The 12,519-nt window shown below is 45.7% G+C and overlaps 1 protein-coding gene across 5 annotated transcripts in view; it reads right to left on the bottom strand.

Annotated features, from left to right (window-relative positions):
* The window catches only part of LOC137432685 (PH and SEC7 domain-containing protein 1), a 165,501-nt gene that overhangs the window by 122,609 nt on the left and 30,373 nt on the right, over positions 1 to 12,519 (bottom strand). Inside the window, exon 1 of one of the 5 annotated variants that reach the window (XM_078783472.1) lies at positions 2,349 to 2,515. The exons of 3 other annotated variants lie outside the window; for them this stretch is intronic. Coding sequence is in view for 1 of the 2 variants with exons in the window: in XM_078783469.1 (XP_078639595.1) it covers positions 2,349 to 2,419 (71 nt within the window). In the remaining variant the exon portion in view is untranslated. Of the gene's footprint in view, positions 1 to 2,348; positions 2,516 to 12,519 lie in introns of those variants that run through there. One more of the 5 variants, XM_078783469.1, reaches the window with a different exon arrangement.

Genomic DNA, 12,519 nt, shown 5'->3' on the forward strand with positions numbered 1-12,519 from the left:
TCCTTACCCTCGCAGTTTATCAAGAAAAGCTTTAACGATAAGCCGTGTTAGCCCTAGCTTACACACATAATACTGAATATTCAGGTACCAAATTTTTCGACACAAGATCAAGGCTCATGGAACAGCGAGGTGGTGGAGGACATGAACGAAAGATGGGGAAACGGGGTAACAATTAAATACAATAGGCAAGAGAATGAATCAACCGGAAAAGGGGAGAGAGAGGATGGAAGGAGACACAGTAACCTGCAAATAAGCAAATTGGAATAGCTTAGGTAAGGTTAACAGATGCATACAAAACATGGTGCGGAGATGGTGGTGCACCGGCTGCTTGAAGACCTGGAGGGAAGAATGCGATTGAACAGTCTTAATGATGCGGTACAGTACAGTGTCAGGAACCCCATCTTTCGTTCATGTCCTCCACCACCTCGCTGTTCCATGAGCCTTGATCTTGTGTCGAAAAATTTGGTACCTCAATATTCAGGAAGGGCATCCGGCCATAAAAACATTGCCTCAAACAGGGAACCATGATTGACATGGGGCCCGCAAGGCTAACCCCCGCTCTAGCGGGGAAAAATGGCCTTAAAACGATCATTCATTCATTCATTCTTTCAGTACCACAGGTAGGAGAAAAGAGGAATATTGTCTGCCAGCTTTAACATCTAACCTAACAATGTACAATTGTAGTGTAGCAGCATAGCAAACCTGCTGTGCATTTTGTGATACAAGCACCAAATTTGGCACAAATGTACATTAATATGTTGCGAACATTTTCAGATATTGGGCCACTTGAAATTCCGTAATTTTTTTTTTCAAATTTCTTCAAATTTCGTAATTTCAAATTTTTCGGGTGACACCGTCACAATTTCGGTCTTCGAGGCCGGCCGATATAGTGGGGCGGCTTAGCCCAAATATTCAAAAGAATTGTGCATTTTGTGATACAAGCACCAAATTTGGCACAAATGTACATTAATATGTTGCGAACATTGTGTGGTCAGCAATTAAGACGAGAGTCTGAATTACATGTATGCAAAAGACCTTGTGAACCAGTGAAGCAAATACACGGGTAAGCATGAATTAAATCTAGGGCATGATATCATTTCCATGATGTTTACCTCTACACTCAATGGTGGAAGGAGGTAATGTTTTGATCCCAGCTTGTCTGTATGTCTGTTTGTCTGTTAGTCCACAAAATTCCAGACAAAGCTTGTAGTAGTGGTAGTTGTAGTGGTAGTGGTGATAACAGAAATTGTTATATAGAACTGAACTTATATTATTATTATATGCAGAAAATAACTTCATTTCTATATGCCCTGCAGTGGACAGGTTAATTGGTTTATGCACTGAAGGGGTCACCCTGGTGTGCACTGCTGTGTTCTGCCTCACTGAGTTGTTCAGGTATGATGTACTCAGCACAAGCTTCCGGTCGGCCCGGAGGTGGGGGTGCGGGGCCTGTCACGGAACGTCAAAACAAACGGCCTGCCGGGGCCGCCCAAAAGTCGGGCGTGAGGGGCGCGTCCACTAATGGAACGCCTCTCGCTTCCCAGATCGAGGGCCACGTGGTCAGGAGAACCTCGTCCCTTCCGGTCACACTTTGCCTATCGGCCGGCCTCGAAGACCGAAATTGTGACGGTGTCACCCGAAAAATTTGAAATTACGAAATTTGAAAAAATTTGAAAAAAAAAAAAAAAGGAATTTCAAGTGGCCCAATATCCGAAAATGTTCGCAACATATTAATGTACATTTGTGCCAAATTTGGTGCTTGTATCACAAAATGCACAATTCTTTTGAATATTTGGGCTAAGCCGCCCCACTATTGGGAGATTAGTTGCAATAAGTCACATTTAAAGAGGGCTTACAATACCAATTATTATCCGTGACTCATGAGAATAGATTTGCTTTACATTTTACAAGTTTGGGCTTATGTTGTTAAGAAAACAGACAATTCGCATCTAGAGTAAAAAAACAACCTCCAAACTAACTTGTTGCTGACAAAATATGTCGGCTTGTTCAGCCACCTGTGTCACGAGGGCTCATTTGTTTAAAAGCGGTTGTCGTGACAACATCATCGCTTTGCCTGCACCAGGAAAGCTCAGACTTCTGGTTGAGAATCCCTTGCAACGATATGAATCGAGTTCGTCCTGATAAGCGGAATCTCCCAATCACAGAATACGCTGCAGATGAATGTGCGCGAGAAAGATACAGTTACGTCTGTGCAGAGTAACAAAAAGAACAGTGTCTGCCTGCAGCATCCTGCTTGGGCCTGTGAGGACGAAAACAGCTGTTACTTGGTGTCTGGCTCCAAGCAGCTCGTCTGGCCTATGCGCGATAGAGATTAAACGGGCACTCACTATTGGCTGCGTTGATCTTTGCATGGATTTTCATGGTCGTTGCTGCATGGAAAACAAGAAAAACACAGCATGCCAGGTTCAGCACCTCAGATAACTTCCTCCCATCACGATGGGTCATCTGGCCCATCGTGCAGCCATGTTACTTGTCTAGGAGCCTCGCCCCTCCCGTAGCAGATATGTTATATTTGGAATGGGATGATCCCTCCTTCCCATGCTTCACATACTCTCATGTGCTTAATAAATAATAAATAAAAAGCACAGGCCCACTAAGTTTGCACAAGCAGAGGATCGTTCCAAGGACAATCATACATTTTTTCAATCGAAATCCAGCTAATTTACCCTGGCAGTTCTCCATGGCAGATCGTCAATCATTGGCCAAGAAGATGGGAATTTCAGGAAACCAAATTACTGGATAATCGTATTGAAATGGTCCTTCATTAATCGGTCATCCATTGAATCCAAGACCGTAGCCTACATGAATCTCACTTCAATTCTAAAGCATAAACTAGGTAAATGGCAAGTGCAGGGTGGACACCCAAAATGATGACACATTTATAGAAAATAAAACGATCATTATTTAATGGGATAACTATTACGATTAAACCTAAATCATGGGCGAAAGACACAGAGCCTTCGGCTGAACGGTTTACATAAGAATCAAATATGTAATCTAATGTTCAGGAGTAAAAAGTGAAGCTCAACATGCCATTCCCAAAATGAAACCTTGGCTGGTGTAAAAGATGGAAAATTTATTTCGGTTCAGATACGGTTCAACATACACGAACAACAACAACAAAAAAATACCTTTAGAGACCATTTTCCCTGCAGAGCGGGGGTTAGCCTTTTTTGGGCACCGTGGTCCCCTTTTTGAAGCAATGTTTTATGGTCGGATGCCCTTCCTGCCGCCAACCCTGTTAGTCACCTCTTGCGACACACATGGAATTACCAGTGAACTGGTACTCAATTTGCCGACCTCGGAAGGATGACAGGCTGAGTCAACCCCCCTGGCGTTAATTCAGTGATCGACCGGGATTCGAACCCAGGATCCTAGGAATCCCAAACCAGCACCCTAACCGCTAAGCGGTTCAACATACACTACATGACCAAAAGTATGTGGACACCCAAACATCGAAAATCTCATTCCAAAATGATGGGCATTAATATAGAGTTCGTCCCCCCCTTTGCTGCTTTAACAGCCTCCACTCTTCTGGGAAGGCTTTCCACGAGATGTTGGAACGTTGCTGCAGGGATTTGCTTCTATTAAGCCACAAGAGCATTAGTGAGGTCGGGCACTGATGTTGGGCGATTAGACCTGACTCACAATCGGCGTTCCAATTCATCCCAAAGGTGTTCGATGGGGTTGAGGTCAGGGCTCTGTGCAGGCCAGCCAAGTTCGTCCACACCGATCTCAATAAGCCATTTCTGTATGGACCTTGTTTTGTACACAGGGCCATTGTCATGCTGAAACAGGAAAGGGCCTTTACCCAAACTGTTGCCACAAAGTTGGAAGCACACACTCGTCTAGAATGTCATTGTGTGCTGTAGCGTTAAGATATCCCTTCACTGGAAGTAAGGGGCCAAGCCCAAACCATGAAAAACAACCCCAGACCATTATTCATCCTCCACCAAACTTTCGAGTTGGCACTATGAATTTGGGCAGGTAGCGTTCTCCTGGCCAAACCCAGATTCCTCCGTCGGACTGCCAGATGGTAAAGCGTGATTCATCACTCTAGAGAACGCGTTTCCATTGCTCCAGAGTCCAATGGCGGCGAGCTTTACACCACTCCAGCCGACACTTGGCATTGCGCATGGTGATCTTAGGTTTGTGTGCGGATGCTCGGCCATGGAAACCCATTTAATGAAGCTCCTGACGAAGATTTGTGCTGACGTTGCTTCCAGAGGCATTTTTGAGCTCGGTAGTGAGTGTTGCAACCGAGGACAAACGGACAGACGCGCTACGTGCTTCGGCACTCGTCGGTCCTGTTCTGTGAACCTGTGTGGCCTACCACTTCATGACTGAGCTGTTGTTGCTCCTAGACATTCCCACTTCACAATAACAGCAATTACAGTTGACTGGGGCAGCTCGAACAGGGCAGAAATTTGACGAACTGACTTGTTGGAAAGGTGGCATTGTAGCGACCCATGGGTCCCCCAAGCAAGACCAGCATCAGAATCTCCTTGCTCCAGCCGGTGACGTCACCGGCGGGGATCCACGGCGCCAGAGTGGCTGGTCACGTGACCACCAAAGCGTGCCGCGCGTGCGGGTATAATCAGCTACACCTGTTGATCACGTGACCACCGAAGCACGCCTCGCTTGAGAGGCGTGGCTTTCGGTTTCGGTTTCGGTTTCTGGTTGTGCTTTATAAGGCAGCCCGATAAACGGGCTTTTTAGAGTTTCAGTGTTCCCGAGTTGGTTTTACGAATAAATATCTTCTCGGACGAGTTTGTGCCTTGCCATCCTTTTGTCCGTATTCTGCTGGAGCCCGGACTCCTTCACTGGTGACCCCGAATTTGAACACGCAACCCCGACTGCCCCCGCACGGATGCGGGGGCTGCGAACGGACACGGCAAGCACGCCCTAGCCAGGGAAGCCACCTAAGCTGGTGACGCCGGCTTCTCCCGCACGGCTTCGGGCGCAATTTCGAACACGGTTTCGAAATGCCGGAGTTTCGGAAACGACGACGGCCATGACTATGAGGTTCGCGCTACGCGCTCGGCTCCTCCTCTACGACCAGAGGGGCGAGCCTACTCCAAGACCCTCCGAAGGCACGGCCGCTTCGTCACCCTCGCGCAACTACTACTACAACTACAACCGCAACTACTTCTCCGACCCTGCATCCTCGGGAGGCCCGCGAGGAACCTTGGCAGCCTCCCCCGAGGCCTTGACCAGCCCCTCGGTTGGCTCACCCGCTTTTCGCGTGCACCGCTCGAGCCTTCTCGGCACTGCACCTGCGAACTGCAACCTCGGGAGGCCCGCGAGGAACCTCGGCAGCCTCCCCCGAGGACTTGCCCGGCCCCTCGGCCGCCCCCCCATCCTGCACCCCCCGTCCGACCACCCGCCACCACACCGGACCCCCCCTGCCTGCACCCCCCGTCCGACCACCCACCACCACACCGGACCCCCCCCCCCCCCCCCCCCGCGACTGGCCAGGGGTCGTTTCGGTCGGGTCATCCGGACCCCCCTCAGGTTGACCTCCCTGGACCAAGTCCATTCTGGGGGGGTGTGTGTAGCGACCCATGGGTCCCCCAAGCAAGACCAGCATCAGAATCTCCTTGCTCCAGCCGGTGACGTCACCGGCGGGGATCCACGGCGCCAGAGTGGCTGGTCACGTGACCACCAAAGCGTGCCGCGCGTGCGGGTATAATCAGCTACACCTGTTGATCACGTGACCACCGAAGCACGCCTCGCTTGAGAGGCGTGGCTTTCGGTTTCGGTTTCTGGTTGTGCTTTATAAGGCAGCCCGATAAACGGGCTTTTTAGAGTTTCAGTGTTCCCGAGTTGGTTTTACGAATAAATATCTTCTCGGACGAGTTTGTGCCTTGCCATCCTTTTGTCCGTATTCTGCTGGAGCCCGGACTCCTTCAGCATCCTTTGACGGTGCCACGTTGAAAGTCACTGAGCTCTTCAGTACGGCGCATTCTACTGCCACTGTTTGTCTATGGAGATTTCATGGCTGTGTGCTTGATTATATATACCTATCGGCAATGGGTGTGGCTGAAACAGCCTAATCCACTAATTAGAAGGGGTGTCCGCATACTTTTTATCATGTAATGTATATACAGTACAGGGTGTCTTAAAGTCCTTGTGCAACTTCAAACTTTCATAACTTTTGATGTACACGTGATAGAAACAAACTAAACTGGTGAATCAAAGCATAATCCATTAAAGTTTTACTAATAAAGTTCAACTCTTTAGGCTTCAACATATCCACCATCTTTTGTAATACGTCGTTCAATCCGATTTTCCAACTTGTTGAAAACATTCTCCAGTTGCTGCTAAGTAATTACTCTCACCAGAGGAGAGGGTATTGCATTTGAGTCCGTTTGTTACCGACACCACGAAAGGTGGATGAAGGTTATATTTTCACCCCTGTCTGTCTGTTTTTTACTCAAGATAGGTCAAAAGGTCAACCACTTTTTTGTCTTTCTGAAATCCTCAATTTTCATCCGATTGACTTGAAATCTGAATAGGATTTGCATATCAACAGACTGAATTCAACCAACAACTATTTTTGAGATCAACATAGGTCACAAGGTCAAGATAGGCCAAAAGGACTACCACATTCTTCAAATGTCTAAAATCCTAAATTTTCATCCGATTGACTTGAAATTTGAATGTGATTTTCATATCAGCAAACTGAATTCAACCACCAACTATTTTTGAGATCAACATAGGTCACAAGGTCAACATAGGCCAAAAGGACTACCACATTCTTCAAATTTCTAAAATCCTAAATTTTCATCCGATTGACTTGAAATTTGAATGTGATTTTCATATCAGCAAACTGAATTCAACCACCAACTATTTTTGAGATCAACAAAGACCAAAAGGTCAACATAGGCCAAATTTTTAAAATTGTCAATTTTCATCCAATTAACTTAAAATTTGAATATGATTTTCATTTCAGCGAACTGAATTCAACCACCAACTAATTTTGAGATCAACAAAGACCAAAAGGTCAACATAGGCCAAATTTCTAAAATTGTTAATTTTCATCCGATTAACTTAAAATTTGAAGACGGTTTGCACTCCCCCCCCCCCCCCCTCCCCTTCCCACGCCTCCTGCCCCCAAGCCCTCTCCCTCCCACACTTCTCCCTGCTCTCAAATGTTGTGGTTGTGTGCTTCCCCTCCTCTCCCCATCTTGTCTTCCGCTCCCTCTTTTTCTATATTTTGTTTGTTTGGTTGCTTTGTTTGTGAAATAAATGTTAGCTCTTTCACGAGCCTCGATTCAGTATACAACAAAAAAAAAAAGAATAAAACAAAAAAGATCAGGTCATTTAATTCAACCACCAATTATTTTTTAGGTCAAAAGGATGCTCTACTGAATGCTACTCTACTTTGTTCTCTTTTGCCAAGTGTCTCTCTGTGAGTGATTACTCACACCAGGGAGTAATGCATTCGATCGTGTCCGTCCGTGTGTGTGTGTGTGTGTGTGTGTGTGTGTGTTAGTGTGTGTGTGTGTGTGTGTGTGTGTGTGTGTGTGTGTGTGTGTGTGTGTGTGTGTGTGTGTGTGTGTGTTCCTATGTTCGTGTGTTTGTGTTTGTGAACAAGATATCTGGAAAAGTTCTGAACGGATTTGGATGAAAGTTGGTGGGATGATTGCCCTTGGGATAAGGAAGAATTGATTAGTTCTTGGTGAAGCTCAGGATATTATTCCGGATCCAAGAATTTTTTGAAGGATTTTTTACCTTTGGAAGATAGGGCTCAGCAGCGGCCACCGACAGCGGGAGTATGCACTCTACTGAGTGGCGTTCTAGTTTTTTATTTGTTTGTGTGTTTGTCTGTCTGTGAACAAGATATCTCAAAAACTTGTGGACAGATTCGGACGTAACTTGGTGGACACTGGACAGGTTGTGTGTGTGACAAGGACAAATCGATTCAATTTTGGTGAAGATCTGAATATGGATTCAGATATAAGAAATATTTAATTTTAAAGTGATTCTTCACCATTGAGGGATCGGGTGAAAAGCGACATATAGCATGATATTAAAAAAAGTCATGGATGATTTATGACTAAACTAGGTGGATGAGTTGGTTAGGTGACATGAACAAGCCAATTCGATTTTGGTTCAGGTCCGAATCCAGGTCTGGACTTTCGTTGGGATACAAAACAAACTGTTCAGCCTGGTGGAGGTATGCGCTCTACTGAGTACCGTTATAGTCTGTCTGTTCGTTTGTCTGTCTGTCAGTTTGTACACACAGAGTAAATACGATTTTCTCTGCAACTGTTGGTTTGATTGACCGGAAATTTTCACCATTGGTGAATCTCCTCCTGGAGAATATTTTAATGATAATGTTACGTTTGTGGGGGTAGGGATACTTTAGTTCAGGTAGATTTAACTAAATTAGTATGCTCCGATAGAAGAAGAATCACCATGTAATAAGTAGGGAATTTGTTTTGCCTGGATGTCGTGTAAGTGTATCGTCGTCCCCATTACGAGGAGTGGGGTATGTTAATTAGCTCAGGGATTATGGGTAATTATCCCTTGTATGTCGTTACCTCTGTAATTTATTTCCTATGTCTCTTTTGGCACCACACCATAGAAACTAGCATAAATCGCCCATTAAACAGCTCACTATTCATAAAAACCTACCAGAAGTCAGGCATCGAGCCCTACCGCTGACAACCCCGACTTGGGAGGTGCAGAGAGCAGGCAGGTCCGTGGGGTCACGCCTCCAAGAGCAGTGATTTGTTAGAGGGAGTGCGAGGCGCTCGGGGATTGGTGGAAGGATGACATCAGCGAGAACGTTCTTGAGTGGGCGAGTTGGCACGGACTGGTTGGAGGAGGATGAGGATGACGTCAGAGCCTGGGTGATAAAAGAACGCGCTGGCGGACATTTTCTCTCTCTCTCTCTCTCTCTCCGCTCTTCTTCTCGGCTTGACCCGCGAGCAGACATTTCTCTTCGCTCTTCGTCTTCGTTCTCTTCTCCTTGGCTCCTCGCTCTGACCGATTCCCTCTTGCGCCTGCTCGTTTTGAACTTTGTTGGTGAACAATCGCATTTTTATCTCTCTCCACATCAATGCTCTTCTGGTTCTTCTCTGATTTTGGATGTCATCACGGGCGGCCGTGTGCCGATATCTTGCTGGTGGTCGTGAGGAGAAAGAGCCACGGCTTTCCAAGCAAGAGCAACGGGTGGACGAGCGCTGCTGGCTCGCTGCAGTGCGACACACAGTGAGGCCTGGGTTCCCACCAAGAATGAATGGTTCCCGCCAATGAGCGAGTGGTTCCCGCCAACGCCCCGGGCGATTTTGACGACTCCTGACGAGACCCCACCAGCCGATTTGAGTTGAGTCCCCTACATAAACTACACATTTGTTTTCCAGTTATTTTATCCCATTGTCTGTACTAGCAACAGTACCCGCCCTATGGGCGGGGCTTCAATTGGGAAGCCCAAATGAAAAGGTAAAATATCAGAAATTGAAGGCTTTTTTATTTTAAACGATTCATATAAACATCCGTTGAATCATATCACACGCAAATCATCAACATCTAAACAGCACATGGCTAAACAGTACATGGACGATCACGTACCACGTACGTCTCGCGTCTCGCTCGCTCTCATGTTGTCCCGATAATGATCCTTCCGCAGGTTCACCGACGGAAACCTTGTTACGACTTTTACTTCCTCTTGACAGTCAAGTTCGCTCATCTTTTCGGTGCACCGGCACGAGCCGAGAACGGCCCGTGCAGGGGCTGATCCGAGGATCTCATCAAACCGTCCGATCAGTAGGAGCGACGGGCGGTGTGTACAAAGGGCAGGGACTTAATCAACGCGAGCTGATGACTCGCGCTTACTGGGAATTCCTCGTTCATGGGACACTGTCTCAAGCCCCAGTCCCCATCACGGATGGGGCTCAGTGGTTTACCCGAGCCTGACGGCGAAGGGCAAGGTACACGCTGGCCCCTCCAGTGTAGCGCGCGTGCGTCCCCGGACATCGAAGGGCATTAAACGTTCATTAAACATTAAACGTTCATTAAACATTAAACGTTCATTAAAGGATTACGAAACGAAAAACATTAAGAAATTACGTTCACACCATCACGTCAAACACTACCGTGAACACATACATCGTCACAACATCGTCACAATGAACGTTATGCGAACGCGAATGTGATGCGGGAGTCCAAACCTGAGAATGCTGGAGACCAAAGCTGAAATTGGGAAAACTAAATAGCCTATTTCACTCCCGGAGATCCCAGGATTACCCACCCAAAATATCTTTGCGATCGGTTCAGCAGTTTTTACGGTACCTTCGAACAGACAGACAGACTGACATTTGGTGAATTATAGTAAGATCGTCACAATGAGAACATCGTCACAATTAACGTTACGCGAACGCGAATGTTATGCGGGTGTCCGAACCTGAGAATGCTGGAGACCAAAGCTGAAATTTGGAAAACTAAATAGCCTATTTTACTCCCAGGGGTCCCAGGATTACCCACCCAAAATATATTTGCGATCGGTTCAGCAGTTTTTACGGTACCTTTGAACAGACAGACGGACATGTGTTATTGTTATACTATAACATGTTATACTAAGTTGTGTTATAGTTGTTATAGTTGTTATAGTTGTTATGTTATACAGACAGACATGTTATACTAAGAAGATACGAGTCTGGTTGTGGGAGCGCTCCAAATTAGGAACTTAGTTCATCGTGCATTTTCTTTGTTTGCTGGCATTTCTTTTCATTAAACCTGTTTGATCCACTTCTACCGAATTTGTAGATTTTAAACCTGGGTTGTTTGAGTTGATTTATTGCAGGGTTGAAGATGTCGAGTGGAAGCCATTCAGGTAAGGCTCCGGTTTCCCCTCTCCCTCTTGCTCCCCCACACGTAATAACCGTCATTTGATTATCCATAATTTGATTGAACGCTCGGAGTAACAGCTCGTTTGGTCATCCGTGCTACCCTACACACAAGGTAGTCACGCGACTTGTACTTGTGTTTTGTACTTGTGTTCACCACACAAGGTAGTCACGCGACAATAATTATGACAACATAGGTCCCGTGGTACGGCACCACCTTGGATAAACCGAAAATCCTTGCACCTCTGTATCTCCGAAAGTGCTGCATCGAAAAAAATGAGACATGGCTCATTGTAAAGAACTCTCCATGGAGAATAACCTATGTTAATGATGATGTCATAGGTGCCTCCTTTATGAGGTCATACTTCGACAAGTACAAAATTTCATCTGATCAAAATGAAATTTCTTGAGCATCATCGAGGGATAAATTGGTGGAGAATTGGTCCACTTCTACCGATCCACTTATCTGGGAAGAAATCATTCAAGAACCGTCACACATTCAAAGCATAGTGACAGGGAGCCTTGTCTTGCTGGTACAAAGTGATATATGAAGGATTTAATAGTCGGAGTTAAGCAACCAAATGTGGTAATTGTGGTGGTTAACTTTACCAATGATGTAGAAGTTGCCTCTGCAGAAAATGTCAACTCATCAAGAAACCCAAGGGAATTGTGGATTTAACAACAGCAATAAAAAAACATCAATAGCAACATTAACAAAACAAAAGTTGATGAATTATGCTTTCATATGCCATTACCAGTTTGTTTCTATCATGAGTACATCAAAAGTTATAAAAGTTCAAATTTGCACAATGTCTTTATGGACATACCCATATAACACCATCATGCATTTTCTCAAAAAAACTTGAAAAGATGCTTTACCTCAGAAATGTTTAAAATGAAGGAAGAATAGAATGACCTAAGATGCTAGGTTCTTGGTTCTTAGCATTCATCAACAAGGGCATTAGTTGTGCCCACCCAAGTTCATCAAAAGTGACATCACGGACGGTTTAATTTAATGGGTCAATTAACCGATGCCTCCAAATTTGAGAAGAGTCTAAAAACAGATGGAGAGACGTCCACAAATTACAAGTCGTATCCTTAACGACGCAATATCCCCTGGTTGAAACGCCCACTGTTTGCAACGGGGCGAGTCTTGCAGGTATCTATGGCAACAAGAGATACACGCAGAGCGTTTGAAGAGCAAGACATGGAACAGATGTGGTAATTAGCAGAACGACTTTCTCAGCACCTGCATGTCGGATTGCCTTGCCGCAGCTGCTGCTTGGAAACGGTTTTGCAGTATACTGTAAAATATTCTCTGCAGGTTGTTCCTGAATAATTTATCTGATTTTGTTTCTAAAGCTTTCGGTTTAAATCTCCTTTAAAGACTGTCTGGTGCTGGGCGGGGGTTATCAAAAGAGCAGGTACGCGCGCCCGGGAAAACCGGCCAATTTGTCTGGGCAATCATGAGCAGAAACCAGAGATTGATAGTACAAGAACACAATGGTTTAAGGGCAAAGAGGCGGCACATTTTGTACACTATTTCAAGGTGAACCTCAAATATAATTTTCTGTTGAACTAAAAACTGATTCCAGGCATCATGTTTGGATCATCCACAAACCCATAACACTGAAGCCTCAAC

Source organism: Myxine glutinosa, chromosome 8 (assembly GCF_964187855.1).
Source record: "Myxine glutinosa chromosome 8, kmMyxGlut1.1, whole genome shotgun sequence".
Taxonomy (NCBI): domain Eukaryota; kingdom Metazoa; phylum Chordata; class Myxini; order Myxiniformes; family Myxinidae; genus Myxine; species Myxine glutinosa.